Raw genomic sequence first — 22,591 nt, forward strand, 5'->3', positions numbered from 1 at the left:
TATGACTGCCAGTTATGCTTGCCATCATGTTATCCTTAGCTGATTTGTTTGCTAGATTCAATTTCATACTAAGTTCCTTAATTTCTCCTTACGTCCACAGCCATTTATAACCCTATTTCTTTCCAATCTCCACCTCCTTCTTAGTCTCTTAATTTCTCTGTTATAATAAAGTGGGTGTTTACTATTCCTTTTCACCTTTGAAGGTACAAACCTCTTTTCACATTCCTCAACAATTCCTTTAAACCTATCCCAGAGTCTATTTACATTTTTATCTACCGTTTTCCACCGATCGGCATATTTCTGTGACAAGATGGCGGCAAGTCGACATGTAATGTTCCAAGTGCTCCGCATTTTCTTATTGTTTATAGTGGTTAAACGCGTCACGTATGGAAGTAACCAAGTGATCTTTAACGGTGGGGTGTTCAGTGAGTGTCCTAGTGGTTCAATCCTCCAAGAGAACTTGCTAATTGTGAAAAATTGTAAAATATCGTGCTTAACATGGTGCGCCAGTGAAAATGTGTACGTGACCGCTGGTACTGGCAGTGCGCTTCAAGCGACCACCCTCGTAAACATTTCACCTCATTCTCCTGACCGTAGCTGCGTGTGGAGATGTAGAAACAAATCGAGGACCTCCAAACAGAAATGCGAGTAACATAGAATGTCATATTTGCTGTTCTAAGGGCCGCATCCCTAGTATCATTTCATCTGTCATTCATTAATCATTGCCCCAGGGCAGTGCGACAGGCTTCGGCAGCCGGAACAATTCCTATCTTCGCAGCTAGATATGGACTTCATTCATTCCATTCCTGACCCGGTCGAATGACTGGAAACATTCTGTAGATATTTATTTACGTAAGAGTTCATCAGCGCGTAGGGTGGTATGATAATATACAAGCAATCACTGTGAAATATAATTAATATACAAAATGAAATTACAGTACAAAAGGTAGGCCCTTCGCCGGTTCAGCACAAATGGCAAGGTTTACCCTTTTCTGTTAACTTGACCTTGAGAAGAAGGGAAGAGAGAGAAAGAGAAATCAAATGTCCAAAGCACTGCCCCTAGTGAGAAAGCACCATGAATGACGGGAGAAATACTACCCCAGGATAAGAGACGTAACGACCTAGCATCATAATTAGCTGTGGTAAATGATTCTGGTTCCGCTGTCTGGGAGAAAATGCGTATACTGAAGTGTACGTGTCTGTATTTTTAGTTTCTGATGCTATTAGCTGTTATTGCCATTGACATATTGTAGTTCATTAAATGGTTACGTGTAAAGTGCAAATCTCGTATATGGCTTTATTTTCTAAGCCAACGTTGTTTCCTACTCTTTATTGGCATTTTTCTGTTTGCTTTTGGTTTTGCATAAGCATATATAAATTAAAAGGTTACTTGAAGAAATCGTGTTTTTCCAAGAGCCTATCTATCTACTTGAGGTGGTTACAAGCACATGGCCGACGATGGCGTGTTTTTGTGCCGGGGCTGCTAAATTGGTTTGAAGTGAACCACGCGCTGTGATTGATAGAGCCTCAAGCCACTAACGCTAACCGCTACACCAGAAGGCAGTCATTTAGTACTTAAAGCAGTGTCAGTTTAATTTTACGATCACGAATAGACTTAAGTTTTAGAAATGATCTATTTTGTCGCCTCTTAATCCCTAAACAGATTTTCAAAACGCCGCCCCTTTCATATCCCAATAGGCTGTGTAAGAGGGACTGCCAACGACACCCATTAGCTCTTACCATCTCCCCGCTCGTCCTTCTTTTGCGATGGCCCTACGGTATTTCTTGTTTCTAGCGAGGGACAGCTTATTCCTAGCATGCCGACTTCTTTCCAAAGTGGCCATGGATTGCAGTTCATGCGAGATTACTTTTGCTACAAGTTTAACGTCGTAGTAACAACTGCAGTTTTCGTCGACGATGGGAAAGGAGAGCGCCAGTACTGGGAAGGTTGTGACCGTGGCCTTAATTGATAATAATGATGATGATGATGATGATGATGATGCTTGTTGTTTTAAGAGGTCTAACATCGGAGGTCATCGACCCCGTGGCCTTAATTAAGGTACATGGTGGGAAACCAGGGAAGGCTATTTTTAGGGGTGCCGACGACGACCTCGAACCCACCTTCTCCGGAAAACGGGAGCATGTGAAATTTTCGAAACGGATAATTGCGCCTCTTTGGTTCGGATTCCACATAAAACTATCGGTCCCGTGGCGTATGTTTACAAGATTTAGAATCACATAAAACTGCAAGCTCGCCTGCTTTTATAATTTGTTTCCATTATGATTTTGTTTCTCACGCTCGAGGCGCTAAATGGCTAATACGGCTCAATATATAGTAGATTTACTGTAGATTAAAATCCAAATATGTCTATTTTCTGTAAATGCAAAAGTGTTAAGGATGATGTCAAAAATTGTTTTAACTTTTTGAAAGAATCCAAACCATTTTTGTAGATTTTTATATTGAAAGGAAATTCTTATTAACCATCGAATACATTATTATTATTATTATTATTATTATTATGCATATTATTATTATTATTATTATTATTATTATTATTATTATTATTATTATTATTATTATTATTATGCATATTATTATTATTAATATTATTATTATGCATATTATTATTATTATTATTATTATTATTATTATTATTATTATTATTATTATTATTATTATTATTATGCAGGTTGTTTTACGTCGCACTGACACAGATAGGTCTTATGGCGACGATGGAACAGGAAAGGGCTAGGAGTGGGAAGGAAGCGGCCGTGGCCTTAATTAAGGTACAGCCCCAGCATTTGCCTGGTGTGAAAATGGGAAACCACGGAAAACCATCTTCAGGGCTGCCGACAGTGGGGTTAGAACCTACTGTCTCCCGAATACTGGACACTGGCCGCACTTAAGCGACTGCAGCTATCGAGCTCGGTATTATTATTATTATTATTATTATTATTATTATTATTATTATTATTATTATTATTATTATTATTATATAGGCTTCAGTTTTAAGTCTCACTAACAATCGCAATTCCGCCTAATAGTACTGTAGAAGATCAAAATAGACCTACTATATATCACCTAAGTAAGGTGTTAATTAATCTAGTTCTGAGGTGTAATTCGAATTTTTAGATGCCACCTTTTATTTTCATTACACTCGGGTGGATCCTTCCTGCCTAAAATGGTTAGACATTGGTCCTTAACGCTGGTTCTGGGTTCAAACTTGGTGACCGCATGTAAAATTTGAGCTGGATAGTGGGGGTCGTATAGGCTTTCACCGGGTTCTTCGGATTCCCCGGTTTCCCCATGCCCCTTTTATTCTAGTGATGCTCCATTTATTCGTAACTCATCCACTCGAACGTGCACGAAGAGCTCTCCCAACCGGCACGTTCCTCTTCTCGATGTTAGTTGAGACTTCCTCACCCAAACCGGTACTTCAGTACATGAGCGCGTCGCCATAAGACCTATCTGTGTCGGTGCGACGTAAAGCAACTAGCAAAAAAAATGTACATGAGCGTAGAATGTCCGCCACTGGATTCTCGGATCGCGGGTTCTTCTTTTTCTTCACCTTCTTCTTCCTGGTATTCTTCCCATTTTATGTGTGAGTTGTCTTCTTCCACTGCGCTCTCCATTTCCCCCCGTCTTCAGCATCCGCAGAATGAGCTCTTGCAGCTCTCATGTCCTCCCTTAGACAGTCTTTCCACCGCTTTTCTGTCCCATTTGGGCTGAGCGTGTTTGCTTCGCGATAGATTCTGCGTCAGCTCTGGCCACGTGACCATGCCACCTCAGTTTTCCTCCTCTCATATTGTCCGGAATCGGGGCAGTTCTAAACGTGTTCCTGATCTCTTAGTTCGTAATGCGGTCTAGTCACTGTGTAACTTTCAGCGTCCATTTGAGCACTCGCATCTCCCTTAGGCGCAGGATCTGTTCGTGTTTCTTTGTCGCCGGTAAACATTCCACCCCATACAACATCACTGGGCAAAGGACTGTGCGGTGGATCTACGATTTGAGACAGAGCAGTAACTTGCAGTCACAAACGACGACGCCCGTTACATGTCGCAGCTTTAGCCAGGCGTCTTTAGCTCATGCTCGAGCGTCTACAAATGTGCCACCGTCAGCTGCCACGTGGGAGCCAAGGTAAACGGAACGCAGATATCTTCGGTAGTGGAGAGTCCTCGACCAATATTGTCCCATTTGTCTAGGTGCTGCTCTCCAGGTGTTCTGCTTTTGCGAGGTTAAGCTGCAATCCAAATGTTTCCAGCCTTGTTTCCCACTGGATAACCAATTCATTAAGCCTGTTTCGTGAGTCGTTAACCAGTATAACATCATCTGCATAGAGAAGGGTCCATGGATGGAGTGTTTGCAGGTCTACGCGGGTACTGCATCCATGCACGGGATGAAAAGGAGTGGTGACAGGGCTTATCCTTGATGAACTTCCACTCGAATGTCAAATTGTACTGTGACGCCAGCTGCACAGTGGGCAGAGTTGTAGAGTTCTGGTAGAGGAGATGAACCAATCGGGCATACTACTCTGGCGCTCTGTGGGTACGGAGCGAGTACCCAGATGATTTCACCCCCTGTGGGTGGGTCGGTGGGTGGGTGGTTGGGGGGGGCGCAGATTTAGAATACACCTACGGTATCCCCCACCTGTCGTAAGAGGCGACTACAAGGGACCCCAGGGGTTCTCAACTTGGGAGCGTTGGTTGGCGACCATGGGGGTCCTTAGCTGAGTCCTGGCATTTCTTCCACTTGCTTGTGCCAGGCTCCTCACTTTCATCTATCCTGTCCGTCTTCCCTTGGTCAACTCTTGTTCTTTCCCCACCCCGACGGTATTAGAGCATTCGAAGTGTCGGATCTCTTCTTTTTCCTTCTTCCCTCTATCTCTACCCCCTGCCTGTCGTAAAAGATGACTAAAAGGGGCGACCAGGGAATGATAACATTAGAACCATGAGATTACTTGTGATTAGGACCATTACGTACGGAACACCATAGGTCCACTTTACTTGCGACTAGTACCACCTTGTGAGGGTGTACATTATAAAGGAACAGTGCCATTCTGTGAGGAACATTATGGGTTTGAGTGTTGCTTGTGAAAGAGGTTGTAATGTGTATTCCATTGGTCTATTCCACTGTGTTCGGTATGGTCTGCGTTACCTATGAGTAGTACCACTTTATGTGCAACACCATTTGTCTACGTTGTATGCGGTTAGTATGACTATGTGAGAAACACCACGGGAACAGCGGCGCCCGTGATTAGAACACCTAGGTGAGGAGCACCATGGATCTGCGTTGCTTGTGGGTGGTGTCATTATGTGCGAAACGCCATGGGTTTGTGCTACCTGCGAGTGGTGCCATTGTGTGTGACATACCATGGGCTTACATTACCTGTGATTCGTACCACCATGCGAGAAACACCATGAGTCTACGTTGCCTGTGATTAGTACCACTGTAGGAGGAACACCATGGTTCTGTTTTACTACTGATTAGTACCATTGTGAGGGGCCGGGGACCTTGGCTTTGGACTGCTTTAGATAATAAGTATCATCCCAGATATTAAGACATTGTGAATTGGATCCACTTGATTGTTTTTGTTTAACAGTCATTTTCTCATCACCATTCGTTTTACATTCTAGCCAGTGGATACATTTCGAAGTTTTAATTTTCATTTCGTTACACCTCGTACCATTAGGGGCCGATGACCTGGCTGTTAGGCCCCTTTAAACAACAAACATCATCATCATCAACCAGATCAGTTCATGAGGGATCCAGTCAAATGTCCATTTCAAATCTAGACAGGCCATATGGACTGTTCTTATCTTCTCTCTCACCAGTGTGTTCGTAACCTTCGTGGCGTGCAGTTGCTCGTGTGTTCGCTCCGTGTGACTCACGCTCACTAATCGTACGGCAGTACGGACTTAGTAGTAGTGTGCACATTTTTTTTGCTAGGGGCTTTACGTCGCTCCGACACAGATAGGTCTTATGGCGACGATGGGATAGGAAAGGTCTAGAAGTTGGAAGGAAGCGGCCGTGGCCTTAATTAAGGTACAGCCCCGGCATTTGCCTGGTGTGAAAATGGGAAACCACGGAAAACCACCTTCAGGGCTGCCGATAGTGGGATTCGAACCTACTATCTCCCGGATGCAAGCTCACAGCCGCGCGCCTCAACGCGCACGGCCAACTCGCCCGGTAGTGTGCACATTTATTCGTGCCTTTCAGTGACTACGTCTACTAGTGTGTAGCCTAATGACATACCTTGAATTTTAATTAGCAGTTAGTGCTATGGAAGAGGGCCTATATGGGGAGGGCGGTTCTCCCCCAGTATCACCGTCTAATGTGCTCATACCGAACAGTATACAGCAGGTATCTCATAGCGTCGGGAGTGCTCTGGAGGTTCTAAATCCACCACCTGTAATATGGAGGCGAGTTTTCCATCTGTTGTGGCGGCAAACAAGCGAGCATTAGAAGAACCTTCAGGTAACATCGATAAGAAACAAGCAGTTACACCAGAAAATGCTACAGGTAATATTTTACAACAGATATATCCTCCCAGTGATTCAGGGTCTAGCTCAGCTTCTAGTCAAGGTGATAGTGTTTCTGACTTGAATGCGGTACTAGCCGTGCTTCCTCCTCAAAATAGCGGAGCACCGCCTCGGCACAGTGCATATGATAATAAAGCTAACCGGTACCACATTGAGTCTGCAGGGCCTTACTACATCTATGTGGAAGGGAAAGAAGGTAACAGAGGTAAACTATATCCGATGGCGTTTGGTAACATGATTCATCGGGTGTGTCCATCTCAACGTCCAAATATCAAAGATATTCTTCCATCGGGAAAAACTGTCTTAAAATCGAATTTCATTCAGCACAAGCAGCAGACTGGTTCGTTAGTTCTACTTTCTTTTCCTCACAGCATTTAGAAGGTTACATTCCGTCTCACGTAATAACTCGACACGGCGTCATTCGAGATGTGCATACAGAAATAGAGGAAGACGAACTATTACAAGTGATAGATTCTTCTGTTAAAATCAGACGAGTCCGTCGTATGTATAGGCGCACACTGAAGGACAATATTTCAATTGCTGTTCCAATACGGACTTGTGTGCTTTACATTGACTCTCACACTCTGCCAGACAGTGTGTCAATATATGGGGCACGTTGTGAGGTTTCTCCATATGAGGCTCCAGTACGTATTTGCTACAATTGCTTGCGCTTCGGACACATTAGTAAACACTGTCGCTCTCAAGGTAGATGCAATAACTGTGGTGTGTCACACGCTCCAAACACCTGCTCACTGTCTCACCCTCAGTGCTAACATTGTCAAGGTCAACAAAATGCCCTTAGTAAGGAGTGCCCCGAGTATAAAAAACGATTAGAGATAAACGAGTTTTCGGCCAAACATAACATGCCATTCAAGGAAACTAAGGAAGCTGTTACGAATAATTCATATGCTGAAGTGTTTCAGCCATTACCTCTCACACATGAGCAAGTTTTTTCTCCCTTACTAAGACAGCAAAAGCACAAAATTACCGTTTTCTAACGTCGGCGACCTCCTCCAGAGTTACCCAGAATATCTATCCCCCACCCGCTGGTATTTTACCATCTCCATGAAGTTAGTGGGGTCCAGTGGGCCCAAACCCTTATCCACCTCAGCTGCACTTAATAGCACCCCGTAGTACAAGTATTTCTGAGAGCTAGGCATCGGAGAATGATATCGCAGCCCAGACTCTCGTCCCTCTGCCCTCTACTCACCCACGCGACTTGCTGCTGTACATCGGGTGGGAGCGGGGACCGGGGGGTATTGGTGTGCTAGGCTTCGGTCCGTCAGATCGTCACTGCTAACTATCAACCTTGCGTTACTCATCGTATATACTTCCTCACCTCATACTTCTGACTTAATCATGTTAGTAACAGAGTCCTGGTATTTCACTTCCGTTTAGGAAGACACTGCAGGGCTGCTGTTTTAGGAGCAATATAGTTTTATTTTTATAGGTAGATTTGCTAAAATGGAATGCAGTCTTTCAGGTTCTTTTTTGTTGGTTGGAATCGAACCCGTGATCATGGGTCGGACACCAACACTGATCTCCCGAGGAAGCTAATAAACCTGTGAACGATGGGTACGACCGCTGTAAATTTCAGCATTTGTATTTAATAATAAAACATTTTAAAAGAAGAAAGAAGAATCCTGAGGAAAATTCTCGGCCCCCGAAAATCAGAAGATTGATATAGACTGAGGTCACGCAAAGTGACAGAAGAGCTTACCAACATTGCAGCAGACATCCGCAAAAGCCGTCTGAAATTTTATGGGCACGTCCGCAGACTGCCGGCAAGTAGACTGACACAAGATTATCACCTACTAAGAACATCTAAAAAATATTCCATGGGTACTGGAAGTGAAAAAGGATCTGGAAAAAGCCCAGATAAACTCAAATGACACCGCGGACAGAGACCTCTATAGGAAAAAATTTAATGGATGGAAAGTGCAACCAGAGAACGAAGTGAAAAAGAAGACTGGAGCAAAGTGGACAGAAGAACGAAAAAGGATCCACGGAGAAAGGATGAGAGCTGTTTGGCGACTCAGAAAACAGAATCGTTAGAGCTTTGCCTGATCCATTGGGTCCATACGTACATAATATAATAATAATAATAATAATAATAATAATAATAATAATAATAATAATAATAATAATAATAATAATAATAATAATAATAGTGCATGGCATCTGTATAGGCGTGGTGGTGTCCAAATGAGGATAAAATGAAGGGTGAAGACGTCATAAACACCCAGTCCCCAAGCCAGGGGATTTAACAGTATGAGGGGGTTTATTCTGAAAATTGATCCAGGGCAATCGGACCAAACGCAAGCATTCTATCGATTTAGCCACAAAGCCGGACTTCAATTTGGTAAACCTTAGGCCACCATCTCCACTGATCAGGAGTTGAGCATTGGCAGTAGCAGAGGCCAGGGCAGTAGCAGAGGCCAGGGCAGTAGCTTGTGAAGCAGTTTTCACAACACATCAGGCTTCTCTGTTGGCTATTGCCTGCAGCTCAAAACGCTGAAGGCTTGACTTTCATTAAACCAACCATCGAAAAGGGGTAACATAAGTCTACTGGTGGCCCACGTCTTGATCCCAGCATACGCCATTGTTCTGAACTACTCCTGCCAAGTTTTCCTACTCACTAAGATTGACGGTCGTAGTCCCCCACCCCTTTCAAATGACTGCTCCCTGATTCGCCTCTGAAATCAGTTACTGAATTATTCTTTGATTACCATTTTACCCTTCACCGGACGTTCAGTATTTACCGTACAGTTATATCCCATTCATATGTAGGCCACTGTACAGCTTGGCATGAGATAAACGGTTGTCTTAACCATAGTCGTGCACTTCTGGTGTACTGTACTCCAAATTCTGATGTCATAAATACAAGCTCTTAGGCTGCGCTCTTACGAGCTTCAGTCGCACTTCGTCCGTCCACAGCACGGCCGACTGGATACCTCGCTGCGCTCCTTATACCGGCCTTGACAATCGCTTGTGAAGCCCAGCATAAAGCTCTAATTGGAAAGTTTCACCATAATGCCGCTGGAGCGCTGGCCTACTACCCACTGACAGGAAGCTGTATACCGCAAATTGCTGCATTTCCAGTAAATGTTGGCAATGTGTTCGCAATGAGGTGCTTGTTGGCTTGATAATAAAATCTGATAGTTATGCGCTAGTGAGTTTATTTTTTATGGTGTAGTGTGGTGATTATATTTTTTAAATTGTGTTTACAAATCTTGGAATTTGAGACATTCTTGTGCATCTTTTCGTACTTCGAGCAGAAATTTTATGGAAACAAGAACAAAGTGATTTCTCGCTGTAACTTCGTCCTGAACAAGGATTTTTATTTATGTGCTAATTCGTTTTTTATGGTGTGTTGATTTGCTTTTCTTTAACTGTATTAGGAAATATTCAAATATATACTGCTGTGTGCCGTTTTTGTATTCCGAACAGGAAAAAAGAAGCAAAGGGACACTATCATTTCACGAATTCTCTGTAGACCAGGACAAAATTACGAAGTGGCTAAAAGCAGGTAACACTCTCGTCTTAGTATTTACCTTCGTTCTTTCTTTCTCTTTTCTTACTCTGTTTACCCCTCCAACGTTGGCTTTTCTCTCGGACTCAGTGAGGGATCCCACCTCTACCACCTCAAGGGTAGTATCCTAGAGCGTGAGACTGCAGGTCGGGGGATACAACTGGCAAGGATGACCAGTACCTCGCCCAGGCGGCCGCAACTTCTATGCTTGTGTCGGGGATGGGGAGATTGGAAGGCATATCCAAGGAAGAGGGAAGGAAGCAGCCATGGCCTTAAGTTAGTTAGCATCCCGGCATTTGCTTGGTGGAGAAGTGGGAAACTATGGAAAACCACTTCGAGGATGTCTGAGGTGGGAATCGATACCACCCTCTACACAGTTGACCTCCCAAGGCTGAGTGGACCCCGTTCCAGCCTTCGTACCAGTTTTAAAATTTCGTGGCAGGGCCAGGAATCGAATCCGGGCCTCCGTGAGTGGCCGCTAATCACGCTAATCAGGTATTTTTACCCATGAATTTTCTTTCATAGAATAATCCTTTAGGCGGTGTCGTATTTGACAGCAACACAACACATTTTTGTTCAAGATAATCTGAACTTTAACATTTAAACATTGTCAAGTAAGAATCACTACTGCTATGACGGTAAGGCCAGCTTATGAAGTGTTGTTACCTGAGCAATGGGGCCGATGACCTAGATGTTAGGCCCCTTTAGACAACAAGCATCATCACCATCGAGCAGAGAACAGTTTACATTTTATTTACTCAAAATACTTTTCTCTCACTGAATTTTTATTTAAAATTCTTCTTCTTCTTTCGCTATTTGTTTTACGTCGCACCGATACAGATAGGTCTTATGACGCCGGTGGAATAGGAAAGGGCTAGAAGTGGGAAGGAATCGGCCGTGGCCTTAATTGAGGTACAGCCTGATGTGAAAATGGGAAACCACGGGAAACCATCTCCAGAGCTGCCGACAGTGGGGTTCGAACCCACTATCTCCCGGATGCAAGCTCACAGCTCACAGCTCCACGCCGCGTGGCCAACTTGTTCCACCCTACTACATTTCAAGTAAAATTTATTTTCTGAATTTAGCATGGCCAGCTTGCCCGGTATTTAATATTCTAGTGAAAGGTATGAATGAAATGTAATCTGAAACTATATATATTGAAATTAACATTTAAACATGTTTGAGTCAAAATATTTATGTTCTGCATACGACGAATATGGAAAAAGTAAGACTCTTATGTTTTGTCCAGCCCCCTTCCTGAGAGCAGCGCTTGAAGAATTTTAAAACTCTAATTGAACAATGACTCTTAATCTCAATATTAACATCAGAAGACAAAAGCATTGTGGTAAGTTCTGCTATGTATCTAAATGCCATGATAATAAAAACGATTACTATTATTCCTCACAATTAACGTCAGTTGGACTACTCCTTCCTCCGCAGTTTCATTTCACGACGTTGTTTTGGCACATATCAATGAAAGTAGCCTTTAGGATTAATCATTTTAACAATATTAGTCAATGTAACATACTATTTTATTCCCTAAATTAAGATACATCGGCAGAGTCAATATCAGAACGTCAGCTGGACTAAGTCATCTCCCCCCAGTTTCATTTCACGACATCATTTTGGCAAATATCAACGAAAATAACCTTTAAGATTAATCATTTTAACAGTATTAACCCATGTAATATTCTCCATAGCTCTAAATTACGATAAATCGGCAACCAAAGTCAATATATTTTCCATAAAGAAGTATGCATTTCTACCGCAAATAGGTCGGCCGCCAGCGCCACGTGTCGCGTTGTGTAACTACTCCGATTACAGTGCGTGGACCCGATTGTCAAGGCCGGTAAGGAGCTAGCTAGAGCGACGCATCAAGTCGGCCGTGGTCCACAGTAACTCTCCGAGTGCGATATACTGTAGTTCACACGCGCACGATGTGTTTCGTAGCTGCAGTTCTGTCCTCAGCTTAGACACTTCGCCAAGTTTACTATGATGTTCAAATGCACTATTGAACGGGAGTCTTCATTTATTATTCATACGTATTAACACATATCCCCTGACAAGCAATTTAATGATAAATTTCCCGAAATTCAAATTGTATATAGCCAAATTACCGCCTATTGTCATTTCGTGTTGGATGCAGTACTTATGCATCCGTATCTTGACAAAGACCAGATCAAAGTGTAGCTTCCACCGTAGACCCAGTCTCGTCCGTAGCTGTGACAATATGGGAGCTGCTAGTGTATTGGTGGTGCCAACTAATGACATTCGGAGCATGGCTAGTGTTGAATTGTCTATAACAGTCCTCCGTAAACCCGTCTTCTGGAACATAAAATTTCTTACGCCCCCTTTTCTCATTTCCCTATCAATTGAACAAAAAACCGGCTCACAAAATTCTCGGTTAATAATAATAATAATAATAATAATAATAATAATAATAATAATAATAATAATAATAATAATAATAATAATAATAATAAGTGGCATGTGACAGCAAATGACGCTAGTTAAAAATGAAAAAGTAATAAATGGTAATAATGAAATGATGACCAGTATATTCAATGCAACTGAAAAAGTGCACGTTTGTATGTGATTGTCCACGAACAGAGTAAATTCAGAAAATTTACTGAGACTAAAACTAAAGTTTTCTTAAACCAAACGAAATTTCAATACATTTGTGGAATATGATCCTGTGTTATAATTACTTAAAGATTGCTCTGATGCTAAAAAAAATATGACAACCCTGGTAATTCGAATGTCTTATTGGTTGCCTGTTCAGTAATCTGGGGATGAAGGAACTGACTCAATTTACTTCAGAAACTTCACTAATTAGTTCCTTGTCAATCCACATCTGTATTCATTCTGATTAGTTCAGTTAGTATATTGTTAACATTTGAAAGCGAAAGTCATACGAATGTCAATGTTGCAAATGAATTAACAGCACACACTCTTGTTCTGAATCCTTTCTAGTCCCAGTAAATGCAGGGGCTCCGTACATACAATATTCCAACGCAATTAGCCCACGAGAGATCATTGTCTGTGAAAGAGGAATTCACAAGAGAGAAGTACTTCTCCTCTATCCCTCCCTTTTAGAGCGCCACAAAATGAAAAAGCATGACAATTGCGAATAATAGCGGCTGCAATTGATAAGATTTCTGGGGATATACTAAAGACAATGGGTTGGGATATAGTAACATATCTGAAGTACTTATTGGATTATTGTTTGCATGAAGGAGCTATATCAAATGAATAGCGAGTTGCTATAGTAGACCGTGCGTATAAAGGAAATGGCGATAGACATAAAGCTGAAAATTACAGGCAAGTTTGACATGCATTGCATGTAAGCTTTGGGAAAGCATTCTTTCTGATTATATTAGACATGTTTGCGAAATTAATAACTGGTTCGATAGAAGGCAGTTCGTGTTTAGGAAAGGTTATTCCACTGAAACTCAGCTTTTAGGATTCCAGCAAGATATAGCAAGTATCTTGGATTCAGGAGGTCAAATGGACTGTATTGCGATTTACCTGTCTAAAGCATTCTATAGGGTGAATTATGGGAGACTACTAAAACAAAAGGAGTGCAATTGGACTAGACAAAAGAGTGACTGAATGGGTTGCTATATTTCTAGAAAATTAGATCTCAGAGAATTAGAGTAGGCGAAGCTTTATCTGATTCTGTAATAATTATGAGGAGAATTCCTCGAGGCAGTATTATTGGAACTTTGTTTTCTTATACATATAAATGATATGAGTAAAGAAGTGGAATCGGGGATAAGGGTTCTTGCAGATGATGTTATTCTGTATAGAGTAATATAGAAGTTACAAGATTGTGAGCAACTGCAAAATGACCTCGGTAATGTTGTGAGATGCACAGCAGGAAATGGTATGGTGATAAACGGGGTTAAAAATCAGGTTGTGAGTTTCACAAATAGGAAAAGTCCTCTCAGTTTTAATTACTGCGTTGATAGGGTGAAAGTTCCTTTTGGGGATCATTGTAAGTATCTAGGTGTTAATATAAGGAAGGATCTTCATTGGGGTAATCACATAAATGGGATTGTAAATAAAGGGTACAGATCTCTGCACATGGTTATGAGGGTGTTTAGGGGTTGTAGTAAGGATGTAAAGGAGAGAGCATATTTGTCTCTGGTGAGACCCCAACTAGAGTATGGTTCCAGTGTATGGGACCCTCACCAGGATTACTTGATTCAAGAACTAGAAAAAATCCAAAGAAAAGTAGCTCGATTTGTTCTGAGTGATTTCCGACAAAAGAGTAGCGTTGCAAACAATGTTGTAAAGTTTGGGCTGGGATGACTTGGGAGAAAGAAGACGAGCTGCTGGACTAAGTGGTATGTTCCGAGCTGTCAGCGGAGAGATGGCGTGGAATGACATTAGTAGACAAATAAGTTTGAGCGGTGTCTTTAAAAGCAGGAAAGATCACAATATAAAGATAAAGTTGGAACTCAAGAGGATAAATTGGGGCAAATATTCGCTTAAGGGAAGGGGAGCTAGGGATTGGCAGTAGTGATATTAAGACAGAGGTGGCCGAGGGTCTAATGGGCAAGATGGCCGCTATACACAGACTCTTATGAGACTAACTCCTGGGAACCACACCAGGGGCAAATGCGCAAGATGGCGGCTATACAGATTTCACCCAGAGACCCAGTCGTGTTGTAAACATAAACACGTGCTTGGGTTAACGTTTATTGGTTAGTGCTGCCGCGGGACACCTACGCGGAGAAATGAAACTAGTACGTTAGCCACATTATGCCTAATGCGATCCTAGATGCAAAATGTCCGAAATATAATTCCTCAAATAATTTAAGTCAGAGAAATACACAAAAAAAAAAACTATTTGTATTCAATGTTATTTAATATAAACAAGCATTTCAAATTGAAGAGCACAAGGGACGCATTCGCTCATGCTTGACCGGCCATTTTGTTAAGCTATGAGCTTGGGAAGCAAGCAGTACAGTGCGTGAGTGAGTGAGCGAGACATTACTCTTGTTCTTGTGCAATTTGGATCACCGAGTTGAGTTCGTTAAACATCGCAAAGGGAAACCTTTGAAAAGTGGCGAGAAGGCAATTGCATTGAATTTGTTTCATAAATTTTGTAACAAATACCCAACTTTAGCTTTAAAGGATTTGCGAAGCTGACATCCAAGTTCAATTTTGTTTCGGAGTGGAGCATTAATACCGCGCGCAGCGAACGACTGCACCAAGGATTGGTAAGAACACCTGGGAAATCGAAGAAGCGCTTACTTGGAAGGCGTTCGTCCTTTATCATATTTTGATTAGGTAAAGTACCAGTACTGTACATTTTATTGTTTTAACATTGCCTCTTCTAAGTTCTAAGTTCCTCGCTAGAATTTTACTTGATTAGAATATTAAATGCGTGAATTTTTACTTATATGCGCTTTTATGATTGATTTATTACGTATTTACTTTTCGGCCATAAATTCAAATCTACCTTTCTTTTCTGATATGTTAAATATCGAGATGCCATTTATCATTCATTGTTGTTTATTTTTCGCGGACAGTGAGTATAATTTGTGCCGTAGTCCGCATCACAATTGCCTGTCAACTACTGTACATGTTGACGTCACTTGTATCCGGCAACAGTCTATGTAGAGCTAATCCTGATGTAATCGCCGCTATCAAGCGAAGTAACGACAGTTTCAAGACTGCCCACGTGGTTCCTGCCATGTGTCCGGGAGTAGCCCAGTGATTCTCCAATCAGCGTTTAGACCGCGGATGGATACATACGGATACACATTTTTCTTTGTTTACATCAGGTTCGGTTCTCTCGGTGACGGGAGAATATATATAGGCCCTTATGGAGAAAGCTGGCTCAGGGCAGGATAGGCGGTATACATAGGACTTAAGGAGATGACCTAGGGACTACTGCGCAAGATGGCGGTCGCGTGCAACTTCCTAGTGCTAGGGCCCACGAGGCAAGATGGCCTCTATACATTGGTTATATGATACATACTTTAAGGAGATGGATCAGAAGCTAATTATGATACATTGTTCTCATAGGCCTAGCTCTACAGAGCTACCTCAGGGACCCACAACTTGTAACCTATTAGTTTCATCAGCCTGACATTCGAGATTTGAGGCAAAGGCTACTATGCAATATGACTGCTATACTCTATTCGTACAAACCTAACTAGAGAGCTGTCTCAGGGGCTCACAACTTGTAACTTATGACCTACTTGCTGTTACCCACATCTTCACTCGCGAGGATTTGTTAAGTTGATAAAAATTAATTGTTCCTCAATACTGCACTAAGACATTTTCTGAAAATCCCTAAAGTATAAAAATTCACCGAAAAATTGCATTTCATTTACCCCAGAACCTCTTTGTAAAGCACGTTTGTGGCATTACCTTTTGGGGCTAGGATGACCAGGCTACTGGCAGAGCTAAATCTGGAACATGCGACATGGAACTCTACATGTGAGAAGCAGTCGTCTTTTAAGTAGAAAAAAAAGGGGGTTTCTGTATTTCTAAAGGAGATTCCAAATACCAAATTTCACGTCTTTAACTTCTTAGTTTTTGAGATATACGTATCCTCATCAAGAGAATTCAACTACTTCTTTACTTATTTTCGACCTCCAGCTTAAGTAGATTTTCCGAAAACAAAAAGTACGTGTTTATTTTTAAACGGGATTACATATACCAATTTTCACGTCTGTAATATGTTAAGTTTATGAGATATACTGTATATATAATCATTTTAAAACTGCCCCACTCCTTGGATAAGTGGTCAGCGTTGAGTCTTTCGGTTCACAGGATTCAGGGTTCGATTCCGTGCTGGGTCGGGGATTTTAATCGCGTGTGATTAATTCACCTGTCTCGGGGACAGGTTGTTTGTGTTTGTCCCAACACTATCCTCTTCATATACACTCAACACACCACATTACTAACCACAATAGGAACACGCAATAGTAATTGCATCCCTACACATGGGCTTAGCGTCAGAAAGGGCATCGAGCCGTAAAACATGGTCAAATCCACATGTACGACACAGTTCGCACCCGCTACCCCACAGGTGTGAGAAAAGCGGTAGAAGAAGAAGATACTCATTTTAAAATTCACCCGCGTTTCTTATTACTTCACCCCTTATGTGAATTTTCCAAAAAAGTGTGTTTATTTATTTTTAAAGGAGATTCCAAATAACAATTTTTATGTCTGTAACATGTTAGGTTTTTGTGATATATTGTAGATAATCTCGTTGGTGTAAAAATACTGGAGCTGACGTTGCCATTGTTACGGCAGTTCATTTCTTTATCCGATATCTAGAGCAGGGTTAGTGCGATCCCAATATCTCCATAACGGTTGGTATTAGGGCATTAAAACATGGGTTTCGGGCCCGTATGGCTACCGAGTTTTGTTCTTTGCGTCAAGAGGCTTAAATTGAGCTTTGTCTCGTCCTTGTACGACAAATTCGATATTTCGCGTATATTAGCCTAGTATTTTGATATATCCCCATGCCCTCCCCTCGAATTATTTTGAAAATAAAATACAGCCAATGTCCCTCAGGGATAAGGGATATTTACGTTAGTAAAATAATTTTTAGAATCGGTCCAGTAGTTCCTGAGATTATCCATTACATACAAACTAACTTTACCTTTTTATATATTAGTATAGATTAGATTTATCAGCCTGACATTCGAGAACTGAGGCAAGGGCTGCTATGGAAGATGGCTGCTACACTGTATTCGTATGGACCTAAGTAGAGGGCTGCCTCAGGTGCTCACAACTTGTAACTTATGACCTATTAGTTTTGCCAGCCTAACTATCGGGAACTGAGGCAAAAGCTACTATGCAAGATGGATCATATACTCTATTCGTTTAGACCTAAGTACATAGCTGCCTCAGGGCCTCACAACTTGTAACTTACGACCTATTAGTTTTAACAAGCCTAACTATCGGGAACTGAGGATACTGCCATGAGATACACCTGATAACACAGATGACCACGATGAGGCAGATTCAGGGAGTACCACTCTTTGTTTCTGACCGGAAGGGAATGCGAGGTGCATTCTCGAGTCACGGTTCATGCCACTCTCTACATGATGTGCAGTAGGCGGAAATCCATTATGTACCTTACAGTCTTAAAGACCTGTAAGTATTCTAACTTCAGTTACAGGCTATATTTCTTGTACAGTTTCATTTCATCGTGTGGTAAGCAATCTTTGCAGACAGTTCTGGAATCGAGTTTCATTTTCCAGCTAACGCATTTTACAGTATTTAACGTCTTCTGAAAGCAACTATTATTGTCATTGTCATTAGATTACAGGTTAGCTACGTACATCGTCCGTAGTACACAACACAGCATGCTATATACTGTACATAATTTCTGAGAGCAAAACAGGGTGAATTTTTGCATTGTTTCCTTTCCGGCACCTCAGCGTCTCCGAAAACAGCGCTCGTGTATAGCTCGCACGCCCTTTACACGTTAAAGTGAATTTGGGAAAGATTGCGGTTAATCCCAAGATCTTGTAATCTGAATTGGTCTTGGTTGCAATTAGTGCTGATTAACCGAGCGATTAGCTACGCAATTCGGGTCAGGTAACTGTGAGCTTGCATTTGGGAGATTGTGGGTTCAAACCCCAATGTCGGCAGCCCCGAATATGGTTTACTTTGGTTTCCTTTTATAACAGCAGGCAAATGCTGAGGCCGTAACTTCTCAATCCTACTTCTGTCGTACTCCATCATCGCCATAAAACCTGTCTGTGGCCATGCACCGTTAAACAAATAACGAAAACCGTTGGAATTAACAGTTCACTGCCGTATTTAACGCGACTCGAAATTCTTCAGACGGAGGAGTTCGTATTTCATAGCAGCACCAAGCAGACTGACTCAACATTTATTTAGCTTCATGGTTTGGTACAAAGAAAACTGTCCCCTATTTGGCTTCACCGACTACTATTGAATCTGTTCATCACTCAATTTTATATATTTTATAGCTTTGCTGGTGTTCTCTCTGTCAAATTTTTCATTGAATATGTATTATCATGGGAATATTGGTGTTTTTCTGGCCTTACATGTTGTGTGTGCCTTGTTTCAGTTCCTCGAAAGTATCAACCACCTGTACTGCGGCATCACAAGCTCGGAACAGCTTTGGCAGCTCTGCAGACGTTGATGGGATTAGCTGTTTCGACTTTAGCTGTTTGGTTACTGCTGTGGGCACCAAACCTCCGGCTTCGGGACATTCCTTACTGGAGCGGCGCGCCAGTGAGTACACCTTGCTGTACCGTCCCAGTTTTAGTTAGGAAGATTATATCTTACTTTAGCGCCCAGTCAAATAATCAGTTTTGATTGAGAATTTAGAGTGGCGTTATGATGATTTAGTGGGGTGAATTTTTACGCCGCCTGTTTTCTGGATCTTCACGAGAGGCAGTAGTGGTTACAGAGAGATATTGAGGGCATGTTGAGGGCAGTTTGGAAACTTTGATGGAACTGCATCTAAAATGTTTAAAATTAGTTGTTATACAGTTGTACTGAAACTGGCGTTCTATTAAGAAACAAAGAATATGCCTAAAACATCATTGTGCTTTATCTAGGGGTGATGAACTAACCTTTCACCAATCGGGGGTTTGATAAAGGAGCAGTGAATCACCTCCCATTCTTTTCATCGAACATGCTCGTGGATCTTTCAATCTCATCATCTTTAAAATAAAGTTCGCATACCTAAAAGACAATGACACTGAAAAGTGAACGCACATGTTCGTAAACTATGCTGTTCGTAATGTCTTAATGCGATTTCCGTGTCAAAAGGCTTTAGTAAACCAAAACTATACATACCCTACAGTGTTTCGTAGGAATAAAATCCTCCCTATGAATAGCTCTTATCCATTTTCACCTCAGTTCTTCAGTAGGAGGGAAAGAGAACACTCTCACTTTTGGTCCGTTTAAATAATTGCCCTTACAATTCGACACACTGCACTTATGAGGCATTATGCCTTTTACTATGATAGGTAGGCCTACCGCCAAGTATAGTACATAAATTCACACGCACTAGTCAAAAACTACACTTTTTCACACATCCAACAAAAATTACATTCAAAACACTCTGCCAGACGTAGCAGCATGACGTCACACGAGGATCGTATTTGTATTGCTATAGGCCTTCTTCTATTGGTGGTATTGCCACGAGAGTTGGAGTCTGACGTTGAGCGCCACCGGCGAGAAGAACTTGACTAACGCTGCTCGAAAATGGTCTGTTGCTATGGCAACGATAACTGAGATGCCACATTAATGGTAGCTATCGCCACGTGAGTTGGCTTGCTCTCAGTCGCTTTTGTGATATCGGAGTGGTATTGTGTTAGTTGTTGCTGGTTTAGTAATTATTTACGTGTTTGTTTCCTGAATATTATTTTCTTTGTTAGTTTATTTTTTGTAAGTTAATCAGTGACTAGTTGTTAAGTTCTATTCTCTATTTAACATGTGCATTTGTTGAGGTTGTTGTCAGTTTATTGATTATGAAGTCTCATATTTATCGGCAATGACGTGCTCTGTCTTAAATGCTAGAATTGTTAGCAGGAGCTTGGGAACAGGTCAAAGTTTATTGAATTGCATTAGGCCTACATATTTGATTAAATATTCAGCCTGCATAAAAGGGTGATATGCCGCAGATGGAGGTAACTATGACAACGCAGCATACCTCGTAGTTATTGCTTTAGCCGCTCAAATGTCAGACTCCAACTCTCGTGCGCCCAGCTATAATGAAATGTCTTCACTCATAATATTCGTTCATTAGTCAGCTGATACAAACGGAGGTTAGAATTGGTTTGTTGCATATGTTCTTGGTTTACGGTTGTTTCTAGCAGTAGGCTGGTGCTTCAGTATAATCGGCTATTAATCCATATACGAGGGCCATCCGATAAATAAGTTTCCCTATTTAAAAAAGAGTACAAGCGGGTTATTTACACTTGTGAAATATTTTATTTTCATTCTCCAACTCATATACTACTTCTCCACATAGAAACCATTTCTGTCTAAACACTTTTGTTATCTTAGCAGCAGTTTTTTGATACCTTCGTCATATCAGGTTGGGTCCTGTCTCCGTAGCCAGCGGTTCACATCCGCTTCCACCTCTTCATCAGTCGCAAACCGCTGCCTCCAAGTTGCAACTTGAGTTGTGGAAAGAGATGGAAATCACTCGGGGCAAGATCCGGAGAATAAGGTGGATGGGGAAAAGGGTCCCGTTTGATGTTCTGCAGCAAATCCTGGATCTTTTGAGCTGAATGGGGGCGGCGTGCGTTGTCATGAAAGCGCAACACTTTCCGAGACAGAAGACCAGGACGTTTTCGATTGATTGCAGCTCTGAGATTCGTAATAACCGTGCAGTACCTCTCAGCTGTGACTGTAGTGTGTCGGGACAGGTACTCAACCAATAGAACGTCATTAAAGTCCCAAAAGACAGTAGCCATAACTTACGGGTAATCCGCAGAGACTGAGGTCTTGGATTTTTTTGGTGCACGTCCGCCAAGTTTCTTCCATACCATGCTTTGTCATTTTGTTCCTGGAGTTGAATGATGCACCCAGCTTTCATCTCCAGTGACAATGCGGGAGAACATTTGGTCTCCCCCTCTTTGAAACATATGAAGAAAAAAAGCTGGGGCCGCCTCGATCCGTTCTTGCATGTAAGCATCAGTACTCAAACGTGGGAGCCATCTTGCACAGACTTTTCAATACTGCGAGTCATCTGACAGAATTGTCACAAGAGCGGAGCGTTCAATTTCCATACCAAGAGGCAGTCGATTCATTATCTCATCAATGGTGACGCGTTGATCTTCGTCCACCACATTCCGAACCGCAACAGTGGCTGCATTGCTTGAAGCGGTAACTAACATGCATTATACGATGTACTGTAGGAGGGAATCATGCATACATTTCTGCAGCAGGCCTATGCTACAAGGTATGTACGGTTCATATTCCTGTACACACACGCATATGAAAATGAACACAACGACAATTGTTCTGATAGACTGCATTCGTTAACGTGGCTGAGAGGCGTGACCAGTCTTAAGGAAAATAATGGTTAGGAAGTACATTGTCACTTACCCGGTTTTTCACAATCGTTACAGAATTATTTTGAGTGATGATCGATATTGATGTTTTATTATTGGAATACATATGGAATAATTGGCCTCCGTATCGATATCGTGTAAAACGGTTCCGAGAAGAACAGTATGTTCTCAAAACATATCGCTAAAATTTGTTGTAGCAACTTGGGGGAATGTTAAGAATCAGAAAGGCTGTGACTGAGCGAAAGGTTATAGTGTATTATATTACTAGCTGTAGTACCCGCCGCTGACGGGACAATCGCTCAGCATGTATATGACGACATTTTTGTTCACCCCTCACATTATGACTCAGTGGGCAAGCCTTTCCATGTCAGTGTCTTGTCGTGACGTACTTGCTTCCTTGTTCTGTTTCCGTTGATTGTTTACCTTCATTATTGCTGATCTTGATTTGATCTCTTCCGTCCGGCATAAAAAGCCATGTATC

At 41.9% G+C, this 22,591-nt stretch overlaps 1 protein-coding gene across 1 annotated transcript in view; it reads left to right on the forward strand.

Annotated features, from left to right (window-relative positions):
• Window positions 1–22,591, forward strand: part of LOC136862832 (sarcospan) — a 233,893-nt gene that overhangs the window by 151,475 nt on the left and 59,827 nt on the right. The window contains exon 2 of the mRNA XM_067139100.2: window positions 19,146–19,312. Coding sequence (XP_066995201.1) covers window positions 19,146–19,312 — 167 coding nt within the window. The remainder of the gene's footprint in view (window positions 1–19,145; window positions 19,313–22,591) is intronic.

Source organism: Anabrus simplex, chromosome 2, assembly GCF_040414725.1.
Source record: "Anabrus simplex isolate iqAnaSimp1 chromosome 2, ASM4041472v1, whole genome shotgun sequence".
In the NCBI taxonomy this organism is placed as follows: Eukaryota; Metazoa; Arthropoda; class Insecta; order Orthoptera; family Tettigoniidae; genus Anabrus; species Anabrus simplex.